The sequence below is a fragment of the Cryptomeria japonica genome, chromosome 5, assembly GCF_030272615.1.
Source record: "Cryptomeria japonica chromosome 5, Sugi_1.0, whole genome shotgun sequence".
NCBI classification, from domain to species: Eukaryota; Viridiplantae; Streptophyta; class Pinopsida; order Cupressales; family Cupressaceae; genus Cryptomeria; species Cryptomeria japonica.
The window spans coordinates 18,889,033-18,906,356 of record NC_081409.1 but is presented as its reverse complement, the minus strand read 5'-3'; the positions used below and the strand labels follow the sequence as shown (position 1 = coordinate 18,906,356).

The following is a 17,324-nucleotide window of genomic DNA, read 5'->3' as shown; positions in this document are numbered from 1 at the left end:
TATAAAACAAACTCAACCAACTTCCAACTAACTGACTTTCATGCTTGATTGTGATTACAATCACAATTTATTTATAGACTTCTATTCAAACTTAACATCAGACGTACACTTCATTTATGACTTATTCTAACACTTCAATCGTTTCCCTAATGATATCTCCATGTTATCACCACTTTTCTTTTAGACAAAAGCAATGCAATTAAATTCAAAGTTCTGCGTTATCCTCTCCCTCTCCCTCTCCCTCTCCCTCTCCCTCTCCCTCTTGTTTCCTGCAAACCTTTGCATCTTTGAAAACTCTTCCAGATGTGCACAAATACCCATAATGAAGAGCACAATGAGCATCCTCTGAACACATACACAGTCCTTCCAAAGCACACCTATCTTTATAAATCACAACATCTTGATTTCTCATACCCAACACAACATCTGTCCATTCATTTGAAAAAAAACCCTCTGAATCATATTTACTCATAGTCCTCCTAAACTCTTCCGCTTTACTTTGTTTTTGGATGGCACCCACAAAAGCAATATTCTTGTTCTTGCCCTTGTGAGGCACTCCTCCATATTTGAAAAAAGCCATCTGCTCAATCTCTTGTATAACATCTATATACAGGGCAGGAGTAAATGGTTCATGAGATTTGTAAAATGTCATGTCTACATTTATTGAATCTTCTTCTTTGCCAAGGTAAGCACTTGAAGCCTTCACGTAATGAAACGGGATACCATCATAGAAGTCGACCCCACAGAAGCTTGTACTATCCATGTCTCGGATTTCCTTGAGGTCAAGAAGAAAGTCTCTGATCCTAGATAGACCTATAGAAAATCCAATTTCGTGGAAGAATTGGCCTGTTACTCGAGGATCCCATGGGCAAGCCTTATCCTTGGGGCTAGCAAGGCATGATCCAGAAGTCTGCATTTTTTCTTGGAAGCTTGTTACTAGATACCCAGTAAAATTTTGGCCGTCGTTCGTCAATCCTCTTCCAAATTCACGTCCAAAATATCACAGAAGATTTGAGAAGATACAAAAGCCATATGCAAAACTGATTTCTTCTATTCCTTCTTCTGTCAAATTTGGAACACCAAATATAGTTTAGTTTTACATCGTGAGAAGAAATAAACACAAGAATTATTTGTACAACTAGCTTGGAATAGAGACAAGAGATGTTAGCCTAGTAGAAAATAACAATCTGGAATCTCTGTTAGCAGCAGATAGAAAAAAGAATGGAAAGAATGGCAATCTGAATATAATTTGTATTCCAATGAAAAAACTGTACATACAAAATAAAATAAACAAGCAGATATAAAGAGGAGGCAAATATAGTTGTAAACTGTTATACAAAACTGCTGGAACAGAAAAACCTAATAAATAAACTAATGAAAAATTAATCTAAATAAAACTAAAGCTGTGAAGAGAACTAAACTCATGAAGAGATATTAACATCCCCCCCTTAAATTGAAGGGGTTAAGATGAGCATTTCTCTGAACATCTCAAACTTTTCTCTGCCCAAAGCCTTGGTAAGAATATCTACTGGTTGATCTGCAGTGGGGCAATATTTAAGGTATATGGTGCCATCTTTCACATAATGCCGAATCAAATGAAACTTTGTATTGATGTGCTTGGTGCGATCATGAAATACTGGATTTTTAGCCATTTTGATAGCAGATTGATTGTCAATGAAGAGTGGAGTTGATGAAATCTGTGGTGTCTACAAGTCTTCAAGAATTCTTCGAAACCATAAGATTTCCCAAGTTGCTTCAATGGCGGCCATATATTCAGCTCCGAAAGAAGAGGTAGCTGGAACAGATTGCTTTGTAGATCTCCAAGAGATGAGAGAAAATCCAAGATACATTAAATACCTGGATGTAGATTTTCCATCTATAGAATCACCTCCAAAATTGGAATCGGAATAGCCAACCAAAGAAAATTGGTTTGTCTTGGAGTATTTGAGCCCATAGTGCTGAGTACCTTGCAAATAACGAAGAATGCACTTGGCAGCTAACCAATGAGTTTCTCTAGGTTGTTGCATAAACCTTGAAAGAACTCCAACAACAAAAGAAATATCTGGATGGGTAGTTGTAGCATAAATCAAACTACCAACAAGTTTCCTATAGATAGTTGCATCAACCAATGCTGAAGGGTCATCTGAAGAGAGCTTAAGATTTTGCTCCATAGGAGTACTAAGGGGTTTACAATCAGCCATGCCAAACTTATGCAAAAGTTCACCAATATATTTTTGTTGGGTGATAAAAATGAAATGAGGTGTTTGAGTTACCTCAATACCCAAATAGTAATGAAGATGGCCCAAATCAGTCATATCAAAACCTTGCTTCAGTTGTTCTTTCACATTTTGAATATTATTCTCATCGGGACCAGTGATAAATAAATCATCCACATAAACAATAAGATAGACAATAATCTTATCAAGTTTTTTAACAAAAAGTGTGGCATCATCAAATTCAAAATGCTGGAAATTCAACTTTAAAAGATACTCGGTAAGTTTTTCATACTAGGTTCGAGGAGCTTATTTCAAACCATATAATGATTTGACAAGCTTGCATACCTGATGTTCTTTTCCATTGACTGCATACCTATTTGGTTGAGTCATATAAACTGATTCTTTGGGATCACCATTTAAGAATGTCATTTTAACATCCATTTGGTGAATTTTCCACCCATATTTAGCTACAAGGGCCAACAAAGCACGAATGGTGGTCCATTTTGCTGTAGGTGCAAAGGTTTCATCATAATATATCCCCTCCTTTTGAGCATAACCTTTGGCAACAAGTTGGGCTTTGTGTTTGTCAAGTGTACCATCTGCTTTATATTTATTCCTGAAAATCCACTTGCAGCCAATAGGTTTACAGCCAAGTGGAGGATCAACCAACTGCCATGTGCCATTTTTCAAAAGAGCATCATACTCATCTTGCATAGCTTTCCTCCATACTGTAATATTTTTGGCTTTATTATAGGATGATGGTTTAGAGTCAATTATGAGATTGAGTTCACCAATGGCCTCCAAGTTATCTGCACTATTGGTTTGAGCTTGGAGCCTTGCTTTGTAAGAGCTTCTTGTACCTGTTTTACCTATTTCATTAGGTCTTAAATCTTTCAATGTTTGTTGGACTTGTTTTGCCCACTTATGAGAAGACTTTGGTTGCACAAAAGATGTGAGCATTTCATTACTAGATGTTGTATTAGTGGTTAATAGCTTGGAGAGTTCAAGCTCATCATGATGGGCTTCTTCTTGGTCATTTATTGATGGAGCAATGTGAATTAGATCGCTTGGAGATATAGATTCTATATGTGGAATCTCACAAGAGTTTTCTATCAAAGGAGACAAATTTGTAATTGTATCAAGTTGTTTGAATTTACATTCATCATTTTCAGCAATGTTGGAGGTTTCAACAAATACAACATCACATGTAATAAAGAAAGTTTTGTTAACTTCATCATACAACCGATATGCTTTGGAAGATTCTGAATAACCAAGAAAAATACACTTAATACTGTGATGTTGTAACTTACTTCTTTTGTCCTTGGGAATTAAAGCATAGCAAGTGGAACCAAAAATGCGGAGATGTCGAACAGAAGGAGGATATCCAAACCACACTTCATATGGAATAGATTGATGTAATGTAGATGATGGAGATCTATTACGAAGATAAACTGCAGTTCTTGTTGCTTCAGCCCAAAAATGTAATTTTATTCCTTTAAAATATAACATTGCACGAACCATATTCATGATAGTTCTATTCATTCGTTCAACAATACCATTTTGTTGAGGAGTACCTAGAACAGTAAGATGATGTTGGATCCCATTTTGACGTAGATAGTCCTCAAAAACTAGAGAAGTAAATTCTCCACCATTGTCTGTTCAAAGAGTACCAATTTGTGATTGAGCTTGTTTTTCAATCATAACACGAAACCTTTTAAAAATTTCAAAAGCTTCTGATTTTTGCTGCAAGAAATAAATCCAAGTCATGCGACTGTAATCATCAATAAACAACATGAAATACTTAGATCCTCCCACAGAATTTATTGGTAAAGGCCCGCATAAATCAGAATGAATAAGCTGCAATTTTCTTTGTGCTCTCCAAGTGGAGCGAGGAAAAAAATTTCTATGTTGCTTGGCAAGAATACATGCTTCACATTTTTCAATTGTTTTAGGCAAAACAGGTAAGCCATCAACACCATGCTTTTGCAAGATATGAATGTTATCATAACCAATATGCCCAAGTCTTGCATGCCATAAAAGAACAGGAGATAGACTACCTTCTTCAGTAAGATATGCAAAAAATTTAGAAAAAGAAGTGCCATTTAGTTTTAATAATCTCCCATCCTCACATCCAGTGAATACAATTTGATTATTTGATTGTTTTCTAACAACAACTTGCCCATCTTTTAACAGAATAGAGTAGCCTTGTTGTCGAATCAATACTAGTGATAACAAATTATGTTGCAATTGAGGAATAAACAATACATCATGAAGCACAAAGTCTAGAAGATTAGGCAACTTAAATCGAATAGTTCCTTTTCCAATAGGTTTGAGACTTGATTTATCAGCTAAATAAATTGGACCACATGCACTTTCATGAAATTCCTCAAAGTAATCACGCTGAAATGTCATATGTTGTGTGGCTCTAGTATCTAAGATCCAAGAATCATACTATGAGGAATTAGATGCAAAGTCAAAAATAGAAAGCACATATTGATCACCATCACTATCACAAGCAAATTGGGCTACTCCTGGAATTTTATCATCTAAATGTTTATCATCATTATAAACTTTTATTTTATCTTTTTGCTTAAAAGTATTTTCTTTAAAACTTTCTATCTTATCCCATGACAACTTGCATTCATGTGCTTCATGACTTCCTTTTCTACCACATCTTTTACAATATAAATGTTGCCTATCATTTTGATTATCATTTTTCCTCCATTGACCTCTACCTTTGCCTCTATCATTATAACCTCCTCTTGAAGAGCTCTTATTTAGAGGTTTTTCTTGGTGAGCAAAACAAACATTTTCATTAGTATTATCTATTTTCCTTCCAAAAGTTTTTTCACGTTCAGCCAACTTTTCAACCAATAAATCAAAAGTAATGGTTTTCAATTGGTTACTTGCTTGAAGGGACTCTAGATAAGTAGAATGTGTTGGAAGGAGTGCCTTAATAAAAGCAGTGAGATAAATATCAACTTTCCCACCAGCAGCATTAACATCTTGTTTTATGGCTCTAATTTCAGAAGCCAAACTCATAACATCACCATTTTTTAATTCAAGATTGAACAATTTTAATTGTAACTGAATAAATTCTAATTCTGAATGAGAATCAAATAAATTTTTTAAATTGTCAAGGGCTTCCCAAGCAAATTTGCATCCCTGTATATGACGATATACATCTCCATTAACTGAAGCTCTTATCAAAGCCAAGGCTTTTGAATTTTTATAATTCCAAATTTCTTTTTCTTTAACATCTGTTGGTTCTGTAGGTTGGGTATCTCCATCACATATTTTATACCATAAATCATTAAAAATTAATGTATTTTCCACTTTTCTATGCCATTCCAACCAAGTATCTTTTCCAGTTAATATTTCCCGAATCAATGAAACAATGGACGGCATTGTAAATTGAAAATAAATGTATATAGAATTTGTAGAGTTTGCAAATTTATAGGATTGCTCAAAATCTCTTGCCAAACTTTACCAAATATAACAAGATATAAAATTCTTGTACAAATAAATAAATTGATTTCACCTGAATCAATTTTTTTTTTGTTTCCGTATTTTGATTTTATAGAAAGCTGCAATGTTCAAATGCTTCACATAAAAATATACTCCAAACTCCAAAGCTCTAATACCACTGTTAGCCTAGCAGAAAATAACAATCTGGAATCTCTGTTAGCAGCAGATAAAAAAAAGAATGGAAAGAATGGCAATCTGAATATAATTTGTATTCCAATGAAAAAACTGTACATACAAAATAAAATAAACAAGCAGATATAAAGAGGAGGCAAAAACAGTTGTACAAAACTGCCGGAACAGAAAAACCTAATAAATAAACTAATGAAAAATTAATCTAAATAAAACTAAAGCCGTGAAGAAAACTAAACCCGTGAAGAGATATTAACAAGAGAACTGCCAATAAACTATAAAAGAGGAAAAAAAACAATGAAAAACAAATTGATTGGCAATTGTTCTATCAGAATCTCCAACATCTGATTCATAGCATCTATATGACCATCAACTTATAGATATTAACTATGTAACTTAGAAGGAACAATACGGTTTATGTCTATATTAGTAATGTAAATATTTAGTACCTCCTTCACGGATTGCCTGTAGAACTGAAGTGGGGAATGGTCAGAACCCAAAGAAGTCATTTGTTCCATTTCCTAAGACATTCACAGGAACTCTGTCATCTACTCTGTATACTGCCTTACGTTGTGAAGGATACCATGATATGGCTCCAAATTCATGCTGCAAGCCAAATGTGAGTACCATATTTTCTACGTCCCCATCATCTTTCTCAAGATTTGTAATGTTTCTCTTGAACAATGGCTGCAGTTGAAGGGTGACCTGTATCAAAGCAGAGCATAATTTAAGAAAATCATAAAAAGTTAAAGGAAGGTCACTTTGAAATTGAACTTTAGGTAATCTTGTCGGACCTTCTGCATTCCATGGCCAAACATTTAATAAGAAAGGATGTGATACAATCTAGTAGATCATCAGAACCTTGAACAAGTTCGAATCACCACCTGACTCGCCAGCATGTAACTAAGTACGATGATGTATTGTATATAATTTTTTTAATAGTCTTTAATCTCTATAACCTTAACAGATTATAAAACATGAAAAATATACCAACATACTTCTAATATATTTTATTTTATTATACCTTTGACTACGGATAATCATCCATGAAATTTTTGAAAGGCAAGCTCAAACAAACTTGCAGAAAAAGATATATGTGTTGGAAGTGGAAACACTCTAAGAGGGGGGGGGGTGAATCAGAGTGTAAAATTTTTAACAAGAACTTCTTTTATGAACTTGACAATTTTGATTAACAATAAGCACAGATGACTGAGACTTAACACCTTGATGTAATACTTTTAATGAAGCATGAAATATACAATAGAACCAACTGAAAAAAACTTGATTCAGACTTTTCAGAAAATAAAATGATATTGAATCTTTTACAAAAACATGAAACATCTAAATGAGTATTTCAAAGATTGCATTACATGAATTCAACAAAACAGAGTATGAAATGAAAAGGGCTAAAGATATGACGTATCAGAGCATAAACCAGTAAGACAAAATGAGACAAGACAATGCACATAACACCATAGTTTTCATGAGTGGAAAACCCTCCTGAGGTAGAAAAACCACTCGATAAGATCCCTTATATTATTTCAAAGAGCACCAACTCAGTTCACAAGTTTTAGAAACCACAAGGCCTCAAGGAGCACCAACCCCTCTTCTTATCCAATAAACATTTCAACTCGAGCTACAGCCACTGGTAATTTTATGCATGCACTTAAATCTTGCAGTCACAAAACCATCAGTGATTGGAGCAAGAATATTTTACCAATCTGTACAAATGATTCTTTCTAAAAGATTTTTGCAACAATGTTCTTCAAGGCTTTGAATCATAATAACATACTTTTAAAGAAATTCAACACTATCAGAGAGAAAAATTCAATCTCTGAACAGAATAATCTCAAACATTATAGCCTTATGTACTCTGCAACAAAACAGAGTATTGATTCTCAAAACCCTCGACTATCTAAAATCACTGATAATCTACAACATTTTTATTTTTTTTCAACAAATGCTTTGTCTTTCACTTTATTCACACTCCTCACTTTTCGTATCTACTGTTCTGTATTTAAACTATTTTATTCCCCCAAAAACACAACGTCTTCCAGAATAACCCTCGTATAGGGTTACCGAAATCTTACGAGTATTGCAAACTGAAAAACAAATAACCGTTTAACTGTGCAACCGAAAGAGAAAACTGAGAGATAATCTAAAGATGCTTGATTTCCCAAAATAAAAATAAAGCAAGGTCTATTTCCTTATTTCCATTTTGCATAACTAAAAAACCTGATTCGAAAAATCTGAATCTTTTAAACATATGAACAAGAATAATACCTGTGAAACGCAACCTTATTGATAACTGAAAACAAACTAACCAGAAATCCATTAAGCTCACGGTTAAGACCACTTTTGCATCATTCTTTTCAACCGAACAAACTGACTCAAGCTCCTTAGCTACAGCGGTGGCTGCATCTCTCATGGCGTTTTAGGGTTTGAGACGGACTTCAAACTTGTTCAAAAACAAAATGAAACACAAAACGTCTTCCGAAAAAATTTTAATCTGTCGGTCACAAAGTGTATTCTGAGGAATATGCCATTAGTCCGTAGACAGATTAAACATAATATAAATCAAAGATGCCATTCAATAAATGCCAAGTCAGTGTTATTCACTGTATCCGTGTCACCAGCCTGGCTCGAGAGTAAGATGTTTTAAGCATATAACACGTCAGCAAAAATCAATGTGTCCGTGTCACTAGACTGGCCCATGAGAAAGACTTTTTAAATATATAACCACATGCTTAATATACTTGCCTCAAAGTATGAAACTTAAACAACACCAACTTCCCCTTTTTTATTTTCTTGTCATCGAGGACAAAAGTATCAAAGAGCAACAAACTCCCCCTTTGTCCTTGATGGCAAAAAAAAGAAAAAAAACTTAAACCATCATTGCCATGAAATATGTTGTCAACTGAAAGGACCAAAATCAATGTAAGGAATTCCACTGTTAACAAATACAACATATACAATCAACACTGAACCTTTAATATGCAATTCTGTACTGTCAGAATAATGAACTCCCAATCTGATCTGTATCAAACAAGAATACCAAACTGTAATACCAAAATAAAAAATGCCTATGCCACTGTAATGAAATACCAATGCCTGAAATGCCAATTGTCACTGAAATATCACTGTAATACCAATGTTACTGTAATATCAAAATGAAATACCAAAAATGCCAATGCCACTGTAATATCACTGTAATATCAACTATAACCACTGTAATATCAACTAAAATACCAAAAATGCCAATGCCAATGAAATGCCAAGTCTGTAATGCCAAAAATGAAATACCAATGACACTGTTCAAATGAAATACCAATGACACTGTTCACTGTTGCACTGTTGTCACTATGAAATGCCAATATGAATACCAATGTCACTGTTCACTATTGCACTGTTGTCACTGTGAAATGCCAATATGAAATACCAATTTCTCCCCCTTTTTTTTTACTTTTTGTTTAAAAAACACAAGGACAAAAGGAAAGTAAATCAACAGAGCAACACTCCCCCTCAAATTATGCATTAGGTGGAGACAAGAGCAGATTGAGAAAACACTCCCAATCTATCCCTTAACCGTTCAAAGACTTCTTTAGACAAAGCTTTTGTAAAAATATCCGCTACTTGTGCCTGAGAAGGTACATATAAAACTTGAAATTCATTAGCCAACACTTGTTCTCGTAGAAATAGCAATTTAATAGCAACATGTTTAGTGCGAGAATGCATCACAGGATTCTTTGAAAGACTGATGGCACTAGTATTATCACAGAAGATGGAGATGGGTTTGTCAACTATAATACCCATATCAGCAAGTTGATGAGACATCCAGATTAATTGCGTACAACAAGTTGTTGCTGCAATATATTCAGATTTTGCAGTTGATAAAGTAACACATTCTTGCTTTTTGCTATGCCAGGCAACAAGGCGATCTCCTAAGAAGAAAGCTGCACCACTGGTGCTTTTTCTATCATCTATACAGCCAGCCCAATCAGCATCCGTAAAACCAACAAGAGTAAAATCATTATTTCGTGAATACCACAAGCCAAAGTCTAAAGTACCTTGAATATACTTGAATATCCTTTTTATAGCAATCAAATGAGATTGTTTGGGGGCAGACTGAAAACGTGAAACCAAACAAACTGCATGCATCAAATCAGGCCTAGATGCAGTTAAATACAGTAGACTGCCAACCATTGATCTATACTCAGATTGGTTTACCTCAGGTGAGTCATCTGACTTGGTCAATTTACAACCAGTCTCCATTGGAGTGCTAACAGGTTTGCAATCTGTTATATTGAACTTTTTAAGCATCTCTTTTGCATATTTGGTTTGTGAGAGAAAAATGCCTTGTTCAAGTTGCATTACTTGAAGCCCAAGAAAGAAGGTTAATTCACCTAACATGGACATTTCAAATTCAGATTCCATGAGTTTTGAAAACTTTTTGGATACTGCATCATTATGACAGCCAAATATAATATCATCCACATAAACTTCAACAACCAAAGTATCATTACCTTCATTTTTGACATACAGGTTACTATCAACACCACCTCTAGTATATCCATTTTTTGTAAGATGGGCATCTAACCTGGAGTACCAAGCTCTTGGAGCTTGTTTAAGGCCATAAAGAGCCTTTTTCAACTTGTATACATAATCAGGTTTATCTGCAAAGATAAACCCTTCTAGTTGTTCCATATATACCTCTTCATCAAGATAACCATTAAGGAATGTTGTTTTAACATCCATTTGATACACTTTAAAGTTTTTATAACATGAATATGACAGAAATATTCGTATTGACTCTAGCCTAGCAATAGGTGCAAATGTTTCACCAAAATCTACACCTTCTTGCTGTGCATAGCCTTTACACACAAAGCGTGCTTTATTCCTAACAACTTTACCAGATTCATCAAGTTTATTTCTAAAAATCCATTTACCCCCTATAACATTTTTATCATCTGGTCTAGGTACAAGTTCCCAGGTTTTATTCTTTTCTATTTGACTGAATTCATCTTGCATAGCATGCAGCCAACAATCATCAACAAGACCTTCAGAAACAGACTTAGGTTCAGAATCAGTTACCAGACAGTAATGCTCAGCCATTTGAGCTTGTTCACTAGTTTTTGCTCTTCTCCTAGTCAGGATTCCAGCATCCATTTCACCAATAACCTGACTTTGAGGATGTCTTTTAGTAATGATTCTAGAAGGTGTATGTAAAGGAATTTCAGTTTTAGGACTTGGTGGAGGACTCTTTTCATTTGAAATTTCTGCTTCAGCGGATTTAGGAACTTGTTCCAGTCTTATTGAAATTTCCTCTTCAACATCCTGCATATCATCACTTAGAAAAAATTGCTCATCGAATCTTACATTAATAGTTTCAACAATCTTGTTCAATCTATTATTGAAACATCTATAAGCTTTGCTATGAGTAGAGTATCCAAGAAAGATACCCTCATCAGTCTTAGCATCAAAACTACCTATATTTTCTTCATCTCTTTTTATATAACATTTGCAACCAAAAATTTTGAAGTATTTAATTGATGCAGCTTTACCATACCAAAGTTCATAAGGAGTAAAAGTGGATTTTACCCTGATTTGCACACAATTCAAAATGTAAACTGCTGTGTGAACAACTTCTTTCCAATATTTGTCAGGTAGATTTGCTTCATTCAGCATTGTGCGAGCCATCTCTTTAACTGTTCTATTTTTTCTTTCAACCACCCTGTTCTGTTGAGATGTTCGGGTAGCAGCATATTGTCTTTTAATGTCATGTTTCTCACAATAATCTATAAACTCTTGTGATGTAAACTCACCACCTTTGTCTGATCTTAAACATTTGAGCTTTAAATCAGTTTCACGTTCAACCATTTTCCTGAAAATTTTAAATCTGACAAATGCTTCATATTTATGTTTGAGAAAAGTAACCCATATCATTCTTGTATAATCATCCACAAAAAGCATGAAGTATTTTTCACCGTTGATGGATTGTGTCCTGGTTGGACCACATAAATCTGTGTGAACAAGTTGTAACGATCTAGTAGATGAGTGTTCTTTAGACTTAAAAGTTGTTTTTGTTTGTTTACCTTTAAGACACTCTTTGCACACAGAGTTTTCAATTTTACTCAAGATAGGTAAACCTCTAACATTCTAATTCTTGCTGATTCGAACCAGATTATCAAAGTTCACATGTCCCAAACGTTTGTGCTACAACCAATTTTCCTCAACTTGACCCATAAGACACATGCCTTCATTGATTTCATAGTTTGTAGAGTCAAGCAGGTTGTAAACATTGCCAATTGTTCTCAACCCAGCAGCTACAATTTTACCAGACTTAGTTTTTATAGTACAACCATGAGAAGTGAAGGACACATTATAACCACTATCACAAATCTGACTAACACTAAGTAGGTTGTGTTTCAATCCTTCAACAAAATACACATCATGTATTGGAGTATCATCATTCAATAATAATGTACCCTTACCTCTGACGAAAGCTCCTGAATTATCACCAAATCTTACAAAACCTCCATCAAAGTCTTCAAAATGAATAAATTTATTTTTGTCTCCTGTCATATGATGTGAACAACCACTGTCCAACACCCACAGTGACTTCTTACTTGAAAAGAATGTAGATTGCACTATCATAGACTGTTCAACACTAGGGACAAACTTTGGTTTCCATACCTTATGAATATTTGCCTTTGATTTGCATTGAGAAGAAGTATGTCCAAAGGTGTTACACTTAATGCACTTCACAGTGTTTGGAAAGCCATAGGTTTGATTGTATCCAATCATAGAAGTTCTATGTTGTAAAAATCTACAAGTGTTAACCTTATGCCCAAACTTGTTGCAGTAAAAACAGTAACCATGAAAGAATCCAAGCTTAAAAGGTGTCATTCTGTTATAAGCCTGAAATTGATTTCTATTTGAAGGTTTAGTAATCTATTTTGCTGATTTAGCACTTTCAAAGCCTACACTTGTCATATTCTTGCATAGTTTTTGTTTGTTTAAAATTTCATTTAAATGCAAGGTACTTTCATACTGCTCAATCCGCTTATGCAAAGAATTAGTTTGTTGTTCCAAAGTATTAACTTTCAATTCACTATCAGCAAGTAAAACTTTTAAATCTTCAACTGTTTGCTTTGAATCTTTCAATTCAATTTGCAAAATTTGAATTTCACTTTCATGAGAAACTACAAGCTTCTTTAGTCTTTTGATTTCCTTAAGAGCACAAAGCAATTCTCCTTCAAGATCAATTTCACCTTGTTCTAAGTCATCAAAATTATCTTCTGATATGTTCATCGAAGTTTCTATTTCAGCCATAAACAAAGTTTCATCACCTTCACAAGGTGAGTCATCTGAATCATTTTCAGAATCCTCTTTTATAAAAAGACTCTTCTTTTCCTGAAATGGATTGAATTTCTTTTTAGGATTCCATTTTTTCTTTTTAAAAACTTTTTCTGGTTTTTCTTCTTCTCTGTTTTGATCACTCAAGGGACATTTAGCAGCAAAGTGTCCGGCTTTACCGCAATTAAAGCATTTGAAGGGTAGTTTTCCCTTATATTTCTTTTTTAACTTTCTTACTAGCAGGGCTTCTATAGCATCTGAAAGTTCAGATTCACTATCTGGTTCCTCTTTCTTTTCTACCTTAAAAGCAGTTTCTTTAGAATTAGATGAATTACTACCAATTCTCATTTCATAAGCTGTAAGAATGCTTTGAAGGCTGTCAAGAGACATAGTAGAAAAACTTTTCTTTTCTTCTAAAGTGGACACCTTAGTTTCATATTTAGGAAGTAATTTTCTAATAACTTTTCTGACAACATCTTTTTCATCAACATTTTCACCAAGACCTCTTCTTGAATTCACAACTTCATCAATTTTAAGAAAATAGTTTGCAATAGTCTCATCTTCTTTCATTCTCAATGACTCAAACTGATTCTTGAGTGTGAGAATTTTAGATTAATTGACCTTTGCATCACCTTGATAAATGGTTTCTAGCTTACTCCATATTTCATTAGCAGATGCACAATGCATAACTTTAACAAACACATCCTTGGTGAGACCACATAACAGAGCATGCTTAGCTCTAGCATTTAACTCATATTGAGTTTTAGCATCAGGATCTGAAGGAATAGACGTAGGAACAACATATTTTGTAGTAACAATGTTCCACACATTTACATCAACTGAGATCAATTATGTTTCCATTCTGATCTTCCAGAACACATAATCTGTACCATCAAAAAGAGGAGCTCTTGATAAAGATGCACCTTCTTGAGAATGAGCCATTAAAAAAAACTTCCAAATGACTAGGAACAATCCCTAGGACAGACCTATATGAGGGACCCTATGCTCTGATACCACTTGTTGGAAGTGGAAACACTCTGAGAGGGGGGGGGGTGAATCAGAGTGTAAAAATTTTAACAAGAACTTCTTTTATGAACTTGACAATTTTGATTAACAATAAGCACAGATGACTGAGACTTAACACCTTGATGTAATACTTTTATTGAAGCATGAAATATACAATAGAACCACCTGAAAAAAACTTGATTCAGACTTTTCAGAAAATAAAATGATATTGAATCTTTTACAAAAACATGAAACATCTAAATGAGTATTTCAAAGATTGCATTACATGAATTCAACAAAACAAAGTATGAAATGAAAAGGGCTAAAGATATGACGTATCAGAGCATAAACCAGTAAGACAAAATGAGACAAGACAATGCACATAACACCATAGTTTTCATGAGTGGAAAACCCTCTTGGGGTAGAAAAACCACTCGGTAAGATCCCTTATATTATTTCAAAGAGCACCAACTCAGTTCACAAGTTTTAGAAACCACAAGGCCTCAAGGAGCACCAACCCCTCTTCTTATCCAATAAACATTTCAACTCGAGCTACAGCCACTGGTAATTTTATGCATGCACTTAAATCTTGCAGTCACAAAACCATCAGTGATTGGAGCGAGAATATTTTACCAATCTGTACAAATGATTCTTTCTAAAAGATTTTTGCAACAATGTTCTTCAAGGCTTTGAATCATAATAACATATTTTTAAAGAAATTCAACACTATCAGAGAGAAAAATTCAATCTCTGAACAGAATAATCTCAAACATTATAGCCTTATGTACTCTGCAACAAAACAGAGTATTGATTCTCAAAACCCTCGACTATCTAAAATCACTGATAATCTACAGCATTTTTTTTTTTTTCAACAAATGCTTTGTCTTTCACTTTATTCACACTCCTCACTTTTCATATCTACTGTTCTGTATTTAAACTGTTTTATTCCCCCAAAAACACAACGTCTTCCAGAATAACCCTCGTATAGGGTTACCGAAATCTTACGAGTATTGCAAACTGAAAAACAAATAACCGTTTAACTGTGCAACCGAAAGAGAAAACTGAGAGATAATCTAAAGATGCTTGATTTCCCAAAATAAAAATAAAGCAAGGTCTGTTTCCTTATTTCCATTTTGCATAACTGAAAAACCTGATTCGAAAAATCTGAATCTTTTAAACATATGAACAAGAATAATACCTGTGAAATGCAACCTTATTGATAACTGAAAACAAACTAACCAGAAATCCATTAAGCTCACGGTTAAGACCACTTTTGCATCATTCTTTTCAACCGAACAAACTGACTCGAGCTCCTTAGCTACAACGGCAGCTGCATCTCTCATGGCGTTTTAGGGTTTGAGACGGACTTCAAACTTGTTCAAAAACAAAATGAAACACAAAACGTCTTTCGAAAAACTTTTAATCTGTCGGTCACAAAGTGTATTCTGAGGAATATGCCATTAGTCCGTAGACAGATTAAACATAATATAAATCAAAGATGCCATTCAATAAATGCCAAGTCAGTGTTATTCACTGTATCCGTGTCACCAGCCTGGCTCGAGAGTAAGATGTTTTAAGCATATAACACGTCAGCAAAAATCAATGTGTCTGTGTCACTAGACTGGCCCATGAGAAAGACTTTTTAAATATATAACCACATGCTTAATATACTTGCCTCAAAGTATGAAACTTAAACAACACCAACTTCCCCTTTTTTATTTTCTTGTCATCGAGGACAAAAGTATCAAAAAGCAACAATATGATACTGGAGAAGATACATAAGACTAGATTTTTTAAAATATAAGACATTCTACGCTAAACCTTTAAAATCCAATTAAGTTTATTTGATGAAAATAATAGTTTAAAAACAGAAGCAAGAAGCACTAGAATATTGAAATACGTTGTAGTTGCTGACTAAGAGTTAATAAATTCTCCTAGATTGATTTGTGTCCCAATAAAAGTCCTCCACGGAGCTTTTTCTTTCAAATTTGATTTACTTGGATTTTCTATTAGGAAAAGCTATTCACCTGAGATATGACACCGAGAACCCCAAGAGAAACTTTAGCAGCATTGAGATCCTCATCATCCTCTGCAAGCAGGATGACTTTAGCATATCCTTCTTCTTTGGAAGCAGGAACTATCATTCTCATTCCCACAACATATTCATGAACTGCACTGCCTTTCCCAAACAGAGAGCTGCCATGACTCCCAGTGCCTAATATGCCCCCAATTGTCACACCCTCCCAAAATGGACAATGTGGCAAAGCAAGGCCTGCTTTGGCAGCTTCATCCACAAGTTTTCTCAGTGGCAGCCCACTCTCAACACTCATTCTCATGGCAGAAGTGTCAACAGAAACAACATGATCTAAATCTCTGCTACTAATGACCAAACCAAAGTCTCCTCCAGGGCAAACAAGCTTAGGAATACTGTGAGAATACCTTGTTACCACCCTCATCTTCTGCTTCTTCTCAACACCCATTGCAACAGATCTCAACAGCTCATCTTCTGTTGAAGGATAAACAACTTGTGCTGCCTTGCAGATTGTTCTATCAGGAAAAACACCATACCCATTTGTAACAGTGCAGTTGCTCAACCCACTGGAACACTCAACTACTGAACCAGGTGGGCTACATCCTACATTCCTTACCCTCATAACATAGCATAAAACTATCATAACCCAAAAGATATCTCTTGGTATATAAAAATCCATGATAAGTTAAAAGAAGACTCGTAGGTGGTTTTGATTTGAAACTATGACACAGAAACACACACACAAAACTGGCTGCAAATTAGAGGCTCACGTATCCATCCAATTTATAGACACATACATAGTAAATTCGAGAGACAAGTTAGATTAGATATTTATCATGGACACTCTATGTAGGTTGGCTTGTGCCCACATATAATTAATTTACTCTGATCTCATGCAAGAAAATTACATCATTGCAAGAAAAATGGTACTCGCATTATATCAATGCACTAAATATGGTATTCACCTATGATTTTATACACTTTCTCGTTGAGAATCCTCTGTCCTGCCATATTAAAGATGAACCAGATTGCTATGTAGTACGGGGCCAAATTTATTA

At 34.5% G+C, this 17,324-nt stretch overlaps 1 protein-coding gene across 1 annotated transcript; it reads right to left on the bottom strand.

Annotated features, from left to right (window-relative positions):
* Positions 1-205: 205 nt before the first annotated feature.
* Positions 206-16,888, bottom strand: LOC131078023 (L-gulonolactone oxidase 5-like). The gene is made up of 3 exons (XM_059220299.1): positions 16,262-16,888; positions 6,370-6,578; positions 206-977 (listed from the first exon to the last, which is right to left on the bottom strand). Exons 1-3 carry the CDS (start codon positions 16,886-16,888, stop codon positions 206-208), a joined length of 1,608 nt encoding a protein of 535 aa, XP_059076282.1.
* Between the last annotated feature and the right edge of the window lie 436 nt (positions 16,889-17,324).